This window comes from Drosophila hydei, unplaced genomic scaffold (assembly GCF_003285905.1).
Source record: "Drosophila hydei strain 15085-1641.00,03,60 unplaced genomic scaffold, DhydRS2 tig00008121-arrow-pilon, whole genome shotgun sequence".
Lineage (NCBI taxonomy): Eukaryota > Metazoa > Arthropoda > Insecta > Diptera > Drosophilidae > Drosophila > Drosophila hydei.
In genome coordinates this window covers 2,690,100-2,703,501 of record NW_022045832.1, presented here as the reverse complement: position 1 = coordinate 2,703,501, position 13,402 = coordinate 2,690,100, and the positions used below count along the sequence as shown (strand labels likewise).

General features: G+C 43.5%; 3 protein-coding genes across 5 annotated transcripts in view; 2 read left to right on the top strand and 1 right to left on the bottom strand.

Moving 5' to 3' along the window:
* Positions 1 to 6,116, top strand: part of LOC111598073 (lachesin) — a 44,841-nt gene extending 38,725 nt beyond the window's left edge. The window contains exons 2-11 of the mRNA XM_030224934.1: positions 2,753 to 3,138; positions 3,236 to 3,354; positions 3,431 to 3,531; positions 4,716 to 4,822; positions 4,886 to 5,059; positions 5,122 to 5,250; positions 5,316 to 5,514; positions 5,581 to 5,729; positions 5,800 to 5,859; positions 5,943 to 6,116. Of these exons, the coding sequence (XP_030080794.1) occupies positions 2,826 to 3,138; positions 3,236 to 3,354; positions 3,431 to 3,531; positions 4,716 to 4,822; positions 4,886 to 5,059; positions 5,122 to 5,250; positions 5,316 to 5,514; positions 5,581 to 5,729; positions 5,800 to 5,859; positions 5,943 to 6,052 (1,461 nt within the window). The 5' untranslated portion in view covers positions 2,753 to 2,825 and the 3' untranslated portion in view covers positions 6,053 to 6,116. The remainder of the gene's footprint in view (positions 1 to 2,752; positions 3,139 to 3,235; positions 3,355 to 3,430; positions 3,532 to 4,715; positions 4,823 to 4,885; positions 5,060 to 5,121; positions 5,251 to 5,315; positions 5,515 to 5,580; positions 5,730 to 5,799; positions 5,860 to 5,942) is intronic.
* A 350-nt stretch (positions 6,117 to 6,466) lies between these two features.
* LOC111598072 (prolyl 4-hydroxylase subunit alpha-2) lies at positions 6,467 to 10,556 on the bottom strand. Of its 3 annotated transcripts, none has more exons than XM_030224933.1 (8): positions 10,377 to 10,556; positions 10,174 to 10,325; positions 9,969 to 10,116; positions 9,720 to 9,913; positions 9,127 to 9,653; positions 7,937 to 7,990; positions 7,683 to 7,848; positions 6,467 to 6,624 (listed from the first exon to the last, which is right to left on the bottom strand). In XM_030224933.1, the coding sequence occupies exons 1-8, from the start codon at positions 10,547 to 10,549 to the stop codon at positions 6,554 to 6,556; spliced, it is 1,485 nt and encodes a 494-aa protein (XP_030080793.1). In that variant the 5' UTR covers positions 10,550 to 10,556; the 3' UTR covers positions 6,467 to 6,553. The 3 variants fall into 3 exon arrangements, with proteins under 3 accessions (XP_030080793.1, XP_023168876.2, XP_023168877.2); XM_023313108.2 differs by lacking the exon at positions 6,467 to 6,624 and adding an exon at positions 7,171 to 7,548; XM_023313109.2 differs by lacking the exons at positions 6,467 to 6,624; positions 7,937 to 7,990 and adding an exon at positions 7,173 to 7,548.
* Positions 10,557 to 11,761: 1,205 nt separating this feature from the next.
* Positions 11,762 to 13,107, top strand: LOC111598071 (bromodomain-containing protein 3). The gene has a single exon (XM_023313105.2). The coding sequence runs from the start codon at positions 11,813 to 11,815 to the stop codon at positions 13,055 to 13,057; it is 1,245 nt and encodes a 414-aa protein (XP_023168873.2). The 5' UTR covers positions 11,762 to 11,812; the 3' UTR covers positions 13,058 to 13,107.
* Positions 13,108 to 13,402: the final 295 nt, after the last annotated feature.

Genomic DNA, 13,402 nt, shown 5'->3' with positions numbered 1-13,402 from the left:
GTTATTGTTGTTTTTGTTACTTGGTTCGGTGTTCTTTTTGCCAGCTGTGCGACTTCAAAGGATTTGGCGCTGTGTTAGTTCGCCTTTGCTCTTTTTATTGCCGCCGGCTCAGCTGCCACTTTGCCACAGCGCTTTCTCACTCTAATGCTGTCTCATCTCTCTCTCTCTCTCTATCGCTCTCGCTGCCTGACTTTCTCTTGGCTTACCTTGCAGCTGCAACTGCGCTGATTTGCAGTTTCTACTTTCTACTTTTCATTTGTTTGCCGCACTCTTTTTTTCGCCATATTTTCTGTTTACACGGCAAATTTATTTATGTTCGCGCTGTGGCACATTTTTTGGGGCCCATTCTTAAATATTCCCTTTCTTGAGTGCGGATGCAAATTTGTTTTTCCTGACAGCTGCGAAAGCGCCGAAATAGCTATGGAAACAAACACAATTGTTAGACTTGATGAGTTGAAATTTCATTTCAAGTTTTAATTCCACTGGCAGTTTCACAAAAACTTCGCTCGCTCATAAATTGCATTGCCTCGGACGATGCGCCACAGTTAAAAATTAAATGTTCCCCCACACATACGTGTATGCACGCATACATACGTACACCTACATATAGAACTTTGTGGATGAGCTGCAGGCAACATTTAGTTTTGCTTTATATTCATAAAAAAAAAACAAAAAAGTTTTGTGCTTATGCTCTTAAGGACTCTATAGACAGCTGCGCGAAGCCTTCTTGGAATTAGCTATAAATATTTAAGCATATGCATATATGTAGATAATTTATATATTATGTTATATTTTTCATTTGTCAGTTGCTCTAATTAGCTAAATGCCTAAGGATAATATGAAGAAATTATTTTTATTATATTATTTTATTATTTTTATATATTGCAAATAGTTCAGATTATAATATATATATATATATAATATAATATAATATATTTCTTATACGATGCAACTATGCACTGTATATAGATGTATGATTGAAATTAGAGTGACAGTTATTCGCCAATTACCACGCCCACTGTGGGCATAAATATATATATTTCAAGTCTGTAGCGATTTACCAGAAGTAGTATTTACCGATGTGCCACGCCCCTAGTGGAGATATGAAGAATATCTTAAGAGCTTAGCAAACGAGAATACCTACGAGTATATATTATAAATTTCAAGTTTCTCGACTTTCAAACACAACAAGACATACTCATACCATGAAAAGTCTTATAATTTGTCTTATCTTTCTCATCACACCAATTAGCGATAAAAATTGATAATTGATAATTGATAAGTTAATTTTGCTTATTAGTGCTATGAACCTTAGACGTGATTCTGCTTTGGATATTTTTACCAGTTCGCCCAATATTATTTCTAATATTTTTCTTCTAATATATAATTTCAAATATTGAAGTTTTTATCTTGAATGGCAAATTTATGAGCAGAAAATTTCATTAGGATCGAGTGATATAAGGCTCCTTGTCATGAGCTGCCATCACTGCCTCTGCAGTCAGTTAATTTTAAAATAGTATCGATAAATATCGATTTGAAGACAAGAGTTCCTATTTCATCTTAACTAACTTATTTCGATGCTGAACCTGGTCACTTCTTTCAGCAGTGCACATCGCAGCTATTTCTGTCGCAAAGCTCTTCAGTGCTTTGTTCAGCAATTCAATTATGTGAGTAGGCGAACAATATTATTTAATCAATGGTGGTGTGCACGAGCAGAGCTCCGGTCCTGGTCGTGGCAGCTGCACTGTCGCCACTCTGTGCAGCCAAAGGGTAATTCAATAAGCAAATCGCATTTCCTTGGCATCGCAGCCACCGACGGCATTTCGCGCATTTTAGCCCCGTGGCATCGCATTGACACCTCGTCAAAAGTTTGCCGCCTGGCACGCCCTTGGCCCGCCAGCGCCTCGCAGCTGACTTGAATGCACTTCGGCCTGGCTTGCTAACTGGTTTAGTGCAAATTCAGTATTAGCCCAGCGCTCAATTTCACCCAGAAATTAAATTACAGATGCATCAAAGTGCAGCAACACGCGCGAGCTGGCTGGCTGGCTGGCTGGCTGGCTGGCTGGTTTGCTGGCTGCAGTGGCTGGGTGGGAGCTGGGCAAATGAGAGAACACCTCGTTAGTTTTTGCGTCTTGAAACTTTTTTAATATTTACATTCATATTTTGCACCTTTGGCCTTAGCCGGCGCTCACAGCTCGCACTCTTATTTTGTTCCTGTTATATTTTATTTTTCTGCTCGCTGCCAGAGCTTTTATTGCCCGGTGGATGGCTGGGTGGATGGTTGGTAAATAGGGCCTGACATGGGCGTGGCACGGTGGCCATGCCATAAATTTGTGTTTGTGTTGAAAATTGCATTTGCGTTCACTTTGAGCGGCTGCTAAAGAAGATAGCGACGATAGCGGGCCACGAGCAGGACTCGGGGCCATATTGGCCGCGCCTAAAAGCAGGCAACGAAACATTGTTAAACTGTGCGCCGCACATAATCAAGTTAACAGAGCCGCAGCCCCTAACACGCCCCAGCGAGCTCCACAAACAACCAGCCCAGCAACCCAGCAACCCAGCACTTGATTGCTATTGTAGCAGCATTGTTGTTGCCGCCGCTGCTGCTGCTGCTGCTGCTGCTGCTGCAGCACTTAAACTAAACTCAATTGCAGTTGTTGTTTTGTGAAATAAATTTTGGTTGAAATTTTTGATGTTTTGTTTTGGGTGTTTTATGCTGATGTTGTTTTATTTTTTTCCTATTTGCTTGCAGATGTCAACAGCACTTGGGAATGATGCAGATGCAGTGAAATCAAAGCCCCTTGCGCAATTTGCACAAACAACGCATGCGGCAAATAGCAATAGAAATAGAAATTCAAATGCAAATAGAAATTGTGGCGTTCGCTACAAAAAATACCCATAAAATAACAAAAGCAGCAACAACAGGAGCAACAGCGAGTCGAGCAACAGCTGCTGCGAATAACAAACGTCAGCTGCAGAGCGCAAAAACAAGCCGCAACGGCAGCGGCAGCAACATCAACAACAACAGCAAGCGCAGCAACAACACTAACAAAATGAAAAGCCATTTAGGCCTGCTCTTTGTCATTTTGATAATGGCCGCCAAATGCGCCAATGGCAATCCACAGAGTCAGCATCATGGTAAGTAGAGAGCTGAGAGGTGGGGGCAAGCATTCAATTGCCCCATTGGCCCCAACATCAAATTCTAATTCAATTTAATGCCACGTGCTGTGCACAGAGTTAAACTCACAGCTGGATCCCGATCCGGAGTTTATTGGCTTCATCAACAATGTCACGTATCCGGCTGGTCGTGAGGCCGTTTTGGCCTGTTCCGTGCGCAATCTGGGCAAGAATAAAGTAGGTCAACAATTCAGCTTAGCCAGGTGCTCAGCTCCAACTTGCTTTTGATCTGCTTTTCTGCTATGCTTCTCAGGTCGGCTGGCTGCGCGCATCCGATCAAACGGTTCTTGCCCTGCAGGGACGTGTCGTAACGCATAATGCCAGGATCAGCGTAATGCATCAGGATATGCACACGTAAGTGCGGGGCATACAATGAGAACTAACTTATATATATATGTATATATAACGTATTTAATTCAGGTTATGTTAGCTGTTTGATAATCGCTGAGCTGCTGAGCACTTCGCTAAGTTTGTTTTTTTTCTTGTTCGGAGTTCGGTGAGACAGAGTTAGAAATGTAGTGAGCAAGTGAACTGGAAGTTGCAGGCCCTTAAGTGCTAGCCTGATCGTTTACCAATGTGGACGAAAAATATGCTATGTATAGCTCTAGGTCACAGTTTTAGTTTTAAGCTTTGATAAACCTAAGCGGGCAGTCTAGCTAAATAGTTGACTTAGAGCAGTTTGGGAATTCAATCGTAAAGGTGTGGATGGTCCAGCAGGTGACAGTTAATGGCAAGTGGGTTTGAGTGTGTCTCTAGTCTTAGTTAGCCTGGAAATTTCTTGATGAACTCAAGAGATTCCCGACTCTTCGTAGATTTTCCTGTTTAAGTGGAGTAGGCATGCCTTAATGATCATTCTAAGCACACTATTATGATATATTTTATATAATACTACAGTTAAAACGTCTGACAGTGCTCCAGATTGGCATTCCATAGGTCCAAGTGGGCTTCAGTATGGTATTGTAGCTTAGTAGCTTGACGCGCAGGGTTAATCGCCAGAGAAGTTTAAAGTTGTTTGCAGTGCAAAGAGTTTTGTACATAGTTTATATACAAATTGTGGTTATTAAATAATTAAATAATAATTAAATAAGTAAAACATTTTATTTTTAGTTCATATATATTTTCTTAGTATCAACGTCAAGCCTTGCTCTATTCCTACAAAGAAAGTCTTCTTCTGTCAGCTTTCAGCCAAATTTTGTTCGTTATGAGGCAGACCGAACTTTCTGAAGAACAAGCCTGATCTTGTAGATAGTCCAACTGTCTAATTATGCTGAGCTAATTTCGAAACTATTCATGACTTGTGCTGCGACAATTTTTAGTAGTTTTTACCACTTGTGATCGGTGGGAAATCTCAAGTAAAGTCAATCCTCTTTCAATGAGAATGAAATTGGACTTCACTTTGTATATTTACCTTAGCATTAATCGTATAAATCAATGCAAACAATTCAGTATGATCTATGCCAAGTTTGACAGCAAGGCAGATGGACATGAGTCTGCATATTTCCACCTAATTATAATCGAATATAATTGTACACATTTAGCTGGAAACTGAAGATCAGCAAGCTGCGGGAGAGCGATCGTGGCTGTTATATGTGCCAGATAAACACGAGTCCCATGAAGAAGCAAGTGGGCTGCATCGACGTGCAAGGTGCCTAGTAGAGTGTGGCTGAATTGAGTGGAATAGTGCTGATGTAATGTTGATTGCTTGCAGTGCCGCCGGACATCGTCAACGAGGACTCCTCGGCAGATCTGGCCGTGCAGGAGGGCGAGGATGCGACGCTAACGTGTAAGGCCACGGGCAATCCGCAGCCGCGTGTCATCTGGAGGCGTGAGGATGGCGAAATGATACTCATACGTAAGCCGGGCAGCCGCGAGCTCATGAAAGGTGAGTGTCACATGAACATGCCATCCGACAGCTTAAGCTCCATCACAAATCTTCGCTCATAGTGGAAACGTACAATGGCTCCTCGCTGCGGCTGCTGCGCCTGGAGCGCCGCCAGATGGGCGCATACCTCTGCATCGCCTCGAATGATGTGCCGCCGGCGGTTAGCAAACGCGTTTCGCTAAGCGTGCAATGTAAGCTTCCATCGCCGCGACGTCTGTGGGATCAGCCATTGAAATGTTGCATTTGTCATTCACAGTTGCGCCCATGGTGCGTGCGCCCAGCCAGCTGCTGGGCACACCGCTCGGCTCCGATGTGCAGCTGGAGTGCCAGGTGGAGGCATCGCCATCGCCTGTCTCATATTGGCTGAAGGGTGCACGCACTTCGAACGGCTTTGCCAGCATCTCTACGTCCAGCCTGGAGTCCGGCTCGCCCGGACCCGAAATGCTGTTGGATGGGTGAGTGGTTAAGCCCAATGTTTTTAGCCCTGCACAAGTCAAACAATCTAACGAATCGCTATCCAGGCCAAAATATGGCATCACGGAAAAGCGCGATGGCTATCGCGGCGTCATGCTGCTGGTGGTGCGTTCCTTTTCTGCCTCCGATGTGGGCACCTATCACTGCGTCAGCACAAACTCGCTGGGCCGTGCCGAGGGCACGCTGCGGCTATACGGTGCGTATGCGTTATCTGCCTGCAATTCCCCATGTGATTTGTCTAACCTTTGACCTTGCGAATGTTGCAGAAATCAAGCTACATCCGGGCGCCTCGGCCAGCAACGACGAAAGTCTCAATTTCATAGGCGGTAAGCTCAACAATTTTCATACGCTCCTCAATTCTCAAGCCAATTACTGACGCCGATTTCCGAATTCTCATTTCCGCTGGCAGGACTGGACGATGCGGCACGCAATGTGGCTGCTGCCTTCAGGCAGGCAGCCTGGCTAATGCTGCCGCTGCCGCTGCCGCTGCTGCTGCTGCTGTGCGCATGGAACGCGTGATATCAAAACTGAGCGAGAGCCGGCAATCAAGTATTCCTACAGGTGTTACCCAGCCCTTGAGCTGATTCCCCCGTCCCCGCTTACGCTCCCGCTCAAGCCCCAAGCTCGAACCCAACCCCAATCGTTCCACACCGGCGTCTGTGTTGTTTGTTTTCATTAAAGCTTTCAATTTTTCCTCTGGTTTTTTTAATGTTTTTGATATGCTACGTACTGCTAAACATATTGCCAAAGCGCCGTGGGCACCAGGTTACCCCACCCCGCATATATCATTTAAATACGTATCACGAAAATTGTTGTTCAAAGTCCTTTCCCCCTCACAAATATCGGAATGCAAACGAAAATGGCGAACGGAAAACGAAGCCAAAATAAAAGTAAATATGTCGCATAATGTTACATTGCATATGATTAAACACGAAAACTATAAAATAGTGCATAAATATAATTACCGAAAACTTATTGAATAAATTATCGCAAAACTTACACGAATGCGTTTTTCTCCTCTCAATTCGCGGGGCTGCGCAGGCAGCGCTTCTTACGCCATTGCCCGTTCAAGTCAACCCACTGGGTGGCCACTGCATACATAAGACATATACGAGATATGCGAGTTATATAAAGGTATATGGACACACATAGGTTTTCCCAAAGGCAGCCACCAGCACAGAGACACGTGAATTCAATGCGTTCATGTCAAAGCTTTTATTCCAAAGATTATCGCAGTGCACTTAGGTTCGCAGTGGACGAGGTGAGTATGACAGGTATGGACTATGTGGAGCTGGTATAAAATTGAAGTCGACTCGAGTTGGAATTTCATGAGCTACGCTAAGTTGTATTACCAGGCCTTGTTGGATAAACAAAATTATTTAGAGCTCCATCTGAGAGCGACTGCAGTCGATATATATCGGCAAAAGTTGGTGATTCTAGCTATGAGGCAAATACATATAAATATATATATATTTTTTAATTGATGTATAAAAGAATTAAAGAGCGAAAGCCTCAGTTATTCCCGATTCAAGAATCCAGGCTCAATCGTGCCTTAGTTGTGTCTCCAAAAAATCGGAATATTTTATAGAATAATGATATCAACAATTTGGTAAGTCAAACACCAAAGCAAAATGTCGTTTATTCAATCAGACTGACGTCTATCTGAACGACCAGACGGATGGACAAAAGGATGGTCGAGCATCAAGACGAACGGAGTCAGAGCAAGGCGAGCGAACGGCACGAAGAACACGGCACATGCCCCATGGACTCTTTTCACTTCATAAACGAGATGAAAACAAGGAATTAAAATTGGAATTGATTCTCCATGGCCATTTCATCATTTGAAGTTCCCTCGGCATATTTGCTTTTCCCCGAACTAAAAAACTTGGCGAACAGAAATTTGCCACAATGAAGAAGTAGAACCAGGAGCGAATGCCTTTCAAGCGTAGGTGGACAGTTCTCATTATAGACAGGAAATTGAAGCAGTCGAACATGGCTGGGAAAACTGTATCGAGCTGCAAAAGGACTTGGTTGACAAATAAAAATTTGTTATGGCAGGTTGTATGTGTCTTCACTGTTGGGCTGATTCGTTAGTTTGGGAACTGCCCTCGTGGAGACATTTCGTGCACATTTCAATTAATTAGCTTACCCCAGCGATTGCCCAGCAGAATAGGGCAGGCGGCGTGCAGTGTTCGCTGGTCGCATTCTGCCTCATTGTCCATGTTATGCCAGATCAGGGCCGAGCCCTTGCTTGGCTGCACGCCCAGGCCCAAAGCGGGAAAGGAGGTAATGCCGCCGAGCTGCACATCGGTCAGCTGGAAATGCAGAGCAGAGGAGGAGTCGACAAAGACAGGCGTAAGCAAGGTGCTGCCGCGCAATATGCGTTTTAAGCCGTCTACTTACGTAGAGCAAAATGGTAGCAATGCGATTATTCCTGATGTAAGCCTCGTAGGCTGCCTGCCAAAAAGGAGCATTTACATACATAAGTACAGAACATCCATAAGCGGCTGTTCCACTACGATGTGCTCAACGTGGGGCTTTGACAAGTCGGGCTCTGCTTAAAGACCTCCCAGTTCAAACTTACATTGAAAACTTAAAAGCTTTTTAGTTTAATAATTAAGCAAGACGAAGAGGTAACGTTTATGCCTTTTCAAAGGTTAGTCTAAAAGGAATATTTAGCTCGCAAATTTAGCTACAACACTTAAGATTCAAATGGTAAATATTATTTAGTTTTGATTTTTAGAACAGGTCAATCAGTTCAATCTGTACGTCATGCCGTCAGTCAATCAGTCAAGGAAACCCTTTTTAATCAGTCGATTAAATCAGTCAATCAGTCACGCAGTTATTCAGTCAGCGAGTCAGTCAATAAGAGAGCAGATCAATTACTCAATTACTCAGAGAATCATCAATCAATTATGAGTCAACTAATCAGTCAGTCTGACAATCAGTCAATCATTCACTCAGTCAGCCAATCAGTTGCTCAATAAATCAGTCAAATAATCTGTCAATCAGTCTGCCAATCAATAATAAGTACATCAGTCAAGCAAGGTATCAATCAGTCTGCTTATTAATCAGTCAATCAATCAATCAGTTCATCATGATATCAATCAGTCTTACTATCAATCAGTCAATCAATCTGTCAATCAATTAGTTAGGCAATCAGTCTGTCAATCAGCAAATCAGTTATTCAATCAGTCTCTCGGTCAATAAATTGGTCAACCCAATCAATCTGTCAATCAGTCAATTTATGATAGGGGCAATCAGTCAGTCAACTGGTTAGCCAATCAATCAATCAGTCAGTCAATCACTCAACGCTTAGCAGATCAGTCAATCAGGCTGAAAATAAGCCAGTCAGTCAATCAGTCAGTCAACCAAGCTATCAATCCAATCAGTCACTCTATCTATTTCCATCAATCAAACTGATCAGTCAGTCAGTCAGTCAGTTACTCAGGGTCTCAATTACTCTGCCAATCAGGCAGTCAACTAATGAAAGCTTAAAGCTAAAAAGCTTGTTCTCTTTCAATCAATCAATCAACTATCCAGTCAATCACTGAAATTCCCTCTATAATCTTAGAGACCTTCTCAAAACTCACATTGTCTTTGCTATGCCAGCAGTCCATGTGCATGGAGTACTGGCCGCCAATGCCATAGTTGATGAGGGCCAGTTTATCGCTGTTGCTCAGATCGAAGCCGGACATATCCTCGAGGCGCTGGCGCAGAGTCCTGCCCTGGGGTGTAGCGTTTAAGTCGACTGCCGCATCCATGGTGAACCTCTTCTCGTTCACAATGCCGCGACCAACGAGGGCACGTTTCAGATGGGGTCTGCTCAGCTGGATGATGTGCTCCAGCTCAGTGGCATGGATGGCATTGTGGCAGAGCACCACATGGGGATCGATGCTCAGCTGCTCGAGCTTGAGTGGAGCGAGTCGGAGGAAAGGCGCACTCTGCGTATTATAGCGACAGCGCAGCGAATCGCTCACCAGCGACTGGCTGTGTCCCCGACAGATCTGCCAGTGCCTGAGATGATGATTCACGGTCTTCAGCAGGACTGAAACGTGCTGCTTGTCCTGCCCCAGCTCTAACATCTGCTCAAGCACCGCCCGAACGCCCTGCCAATTCTCTGCAAGAAAGTCACTTAGTCGCCCATCAAGTCGAGTCTGCTTCATTATTTATTCAGTTCACTAACCCCTGGAAGCATGCGTCTCGACTATTTCGCGTAAAATGCTCTTACGATCGATCTGCAGCAGCTGGTTGACGCGTTCCGGCACACCGCCATAGAGATCTAGTGCCAGCCTTAGCCACTGCTTGGCCTGCTCATCCTCCCCCTTCATGAACAGGTGCTGCGCCAGGGCCACACAGTCCGGGGTTTTCAGCCTGGCGCTGCAAAGCAAGATTAGAGCTGTTCAGTTATGCGATCTACAGACTAGAGACCCACTTGTATTGCTTCGCTCCTGGCAGACCCTGTGCCAAGTCCCGCTCACTCAGGCCATGGAACTGCTGTGTGCGCAGCAAGCCCTGAGCAGCCTGCTCCAGATCCGCTTCAGTGATGACATCGAGACGATAGTCCGATATGCGTTGTAGATCTGTGGGGCATTGAGTCTCGAGTAACTGTCGATGTGGCCTTTAGTCAACTACTCAACCTGCGCCCGCCTCCTGTCTCAGATATTTCAATATCTTGCCCGCATCCATGTGCATGCGTCGCACCAGTGGCAAACTGATCAAAGGATTCGCGACATAAGTCGCAGGATCACTCAGCGACTGCTGCTGTCTTGCGATGGCATCGTCGAGGATCCTATAAGAACATGGATGTACATAGAGAGCTCACTTGGACTGCTTCACTCACACTCGAGTCGTCGTCACCTTGCGCTCCAGCGCCCACACATAGAGTCTCAAATCTTTGAGCAGATCGTCCTCGCCCTCCAGCACGCGTATCATATCATGAGCTGACGTGGCCACGTTCTTCTTTCCAGCTGCCAGTGGCAGCAGCTGCAGTAACAGCAGGCAGAACGGCAACATGTTCCAAGCCAATTGGAACTGATATAAATAATATAAATTAAGCGAAGTCCCTGCGCTGTGGAATACCCCTAACGAATCGATTCGCGACCTCAATTTGCCTAGCTGCTAGACTGCAAATCTATCTGAAGTTCATTTAAAACTAAGTTTGCTTTGGCTAAAGCGGCACAGACCTGCTGTCAACTGGATGTTACATCTATTTAACTGTCGGTTAGCTCAGAGCAAATCATTTGAGTGTTTGAATTGGTTTTGTTTATATATGAAGTGAGCCTTTTAAGCTAAAGGTTCAAAAATTAAAAAATTACTTTAAATAAAATACTAAATAAAATACTAAATAAAATACTAAAATACAATATATGCAAATACTTAAAAATATTTAACTTACAATTCTTACAAAATTTTTTTTTGTAAAAAAATTGGGTTTCTAAAATAAATGTTAAAAAACTAAAAAATATACTTAAAACTAAATATTAAATAAAATACTAAATATTATAATATATATATATATATTTTTTTTTTTTTTTAACAGTTCAAATATTTTAATTATAATTTTATGGCCTAGTAAAATTTTCAGAAATTTGAACTCATTTCAATTTTGTTAGGGGTCAAACATTTTTAAGCGTTGCTCTTTACGAAAACTTTATTAGTCACATAAATAATAAAACTTTTTTTTTAATTTATTTATATAAATTATTTCATTATTTATTTTGAATTAAAATTAAGCTAATAATTCTTAATTAAATTATTAACTTATTAATTTAAAAAATATAATTCAAAAGGATTCTGAGCAATTTGCTTTACAAAATTTGTAATTGGCAATATTTTTATTTATTCTAAAAATATATAAATATTAGCATTAAGTGGTTTTAAAGAATATAAGATTTAAATTTAACTTTTTTTATTTAAGTTCTAATTTATGATTTAGACTGCGTCTTGTGAATTTAAGTCAAATTTTATTTTTAATTTTAATATTTTTGTTACTTGTTTTTTATTATATTTTTTATTTTATTATTTTTAAAACTCCTAAAGTGTCTAAAAATGTTTAAAAATACTATTTAGAAGAGCTGAACTTTCGCCTAGAGTTAACTTTTTTAGCCAAGTCCGCATATTGGATTCTCAGATTCTTAAGATTTCTAAAATTCAAAATGATTTCAAAAATTTGTTCACAATTTTTGGTGACTTCGCTTTTGTTGTCAGTCGAGAGCGAATGCTTAGCTGGCGTCAGTTCTATCTATTCTTCAAGGCTTATAAAGTAATCAAGTGAAGATGGACTTGGGGCTGGGTGCGCCACGCAAGGAGGAAATGCCGCCACGCTTCGAGCCGTACGTGCAGCCGGTGAATGGGATCGTTCAGCCGCCAGTGATGCCGCCGCCGGGTAGGCGTGGCCGGCGCACCAATGTGCTGGAGAGCCTGAAGTCCGTGCTGAAGTTTTTGTGGAAGAGCCGCTGGTCGTATTACTTCAGGTATCCCGTGGACGCAGTGGCTCTCTGCATACCGGACTATCACAACGTGATCAGGCAGCCCATGGACCTGACCACCATACGCCGGCGACTGAACAACAACTACTATTGGCAGGCGGCCGAGGCGCTGGACGACTTCGAGCTGATCTTCGAGAACTGCATGCTGTACAATCTGGAGGGCACCGAGGTGCACAGCGCTGGCAAGGAGCTGCGAAGCGCCTTCTACACGCGCCTCTCCTTCATCGACCTGAACAACGAGACGGAGCTGGTGCCGCAGGCGGCGATGAGGAAGCGCAAGGCGGAGCCAGCGCAGCAGATCCAAACAATCCGAGAGCATGTGGAGCCAGCCATAGCCAAGTCAGCCAAGGTGGCCAAGGAAGCTGTGTGGCCGATGGCGCCGGTCGAGGCTGCGATTCGCTATGAGCCCCAACCCCAGGCTGAAGGCAAGCCCGAGTGGAAGGCCGAGGCGGAGTCTGAGCGCCAACCCGAACCGGAACCAGAAGCCGAGCCCGATCCACTGCTTGACTCGGAGCCCATTGAGTTTGAGGTGAACCCAAACATAACGCTCGAGTGGCAAAACTACCTCGTGGAGAAGAGCCACGCGGAGCGGCTGCTCCGGTGCCTGACCAAGCGCAAGCGCAGCAGCATCAACTGGCCCTTCCGGTGCTGTGATCTGTGGCGGGAATATGGCCAGAATCTGCACTACGACCACGATGCCGAGGAGAAACTGGACTGGGAAACACTGCGAATCAAACTGGAGGAAAATCAATTCGATAACTTCGAGGAGTTTGTGGAGACGTTGCGAACAATGTTCCAGAACGCCTTGACGTGTTTTCCGATTGATGAGACCGTGATCTCAGCGGTCAATGAGATAAACGAATTGCTGGAGTCGCGCTTGGATGATTTGCGTAGTTCGATGGCTGAGAAGAAGACGCGACTTCGGCATTCGGTAAACAAAAGTCTTCGGAGTTACAACTTGATTGTTTCGCAACAGGAGAGTTTTATTAACTCTGAAGAGAGTTTTTCATATGGAGTTGAAAGCCACAAGTAATTACACTGTTTTATTGAAAACACTAAATGAAACAAATGTAAAATAATTTCCCTTCATTCGAACTTAACCGCTTCAAATGTTTCCATTTAATTCTGACAGGTGTCGCTAATTGTTTCGTGTAACATTACCATATGAGCTTAACATCAATGTAGTTTGCAGTAAGTCTTAACAAAAGCGTAAATCATACCTGATAGCTTAGTTTATTTTCATTCATTCATTCATTTTCATTCTTGGAGGAACTTAGGATTAACTTCACTTCCAATAAATTCGATAGTTATGTGTTCCGATTAGCGTATTTATTATGCCGATTACATGTTAGCTGCGCAGGGATGACATTTTAATATC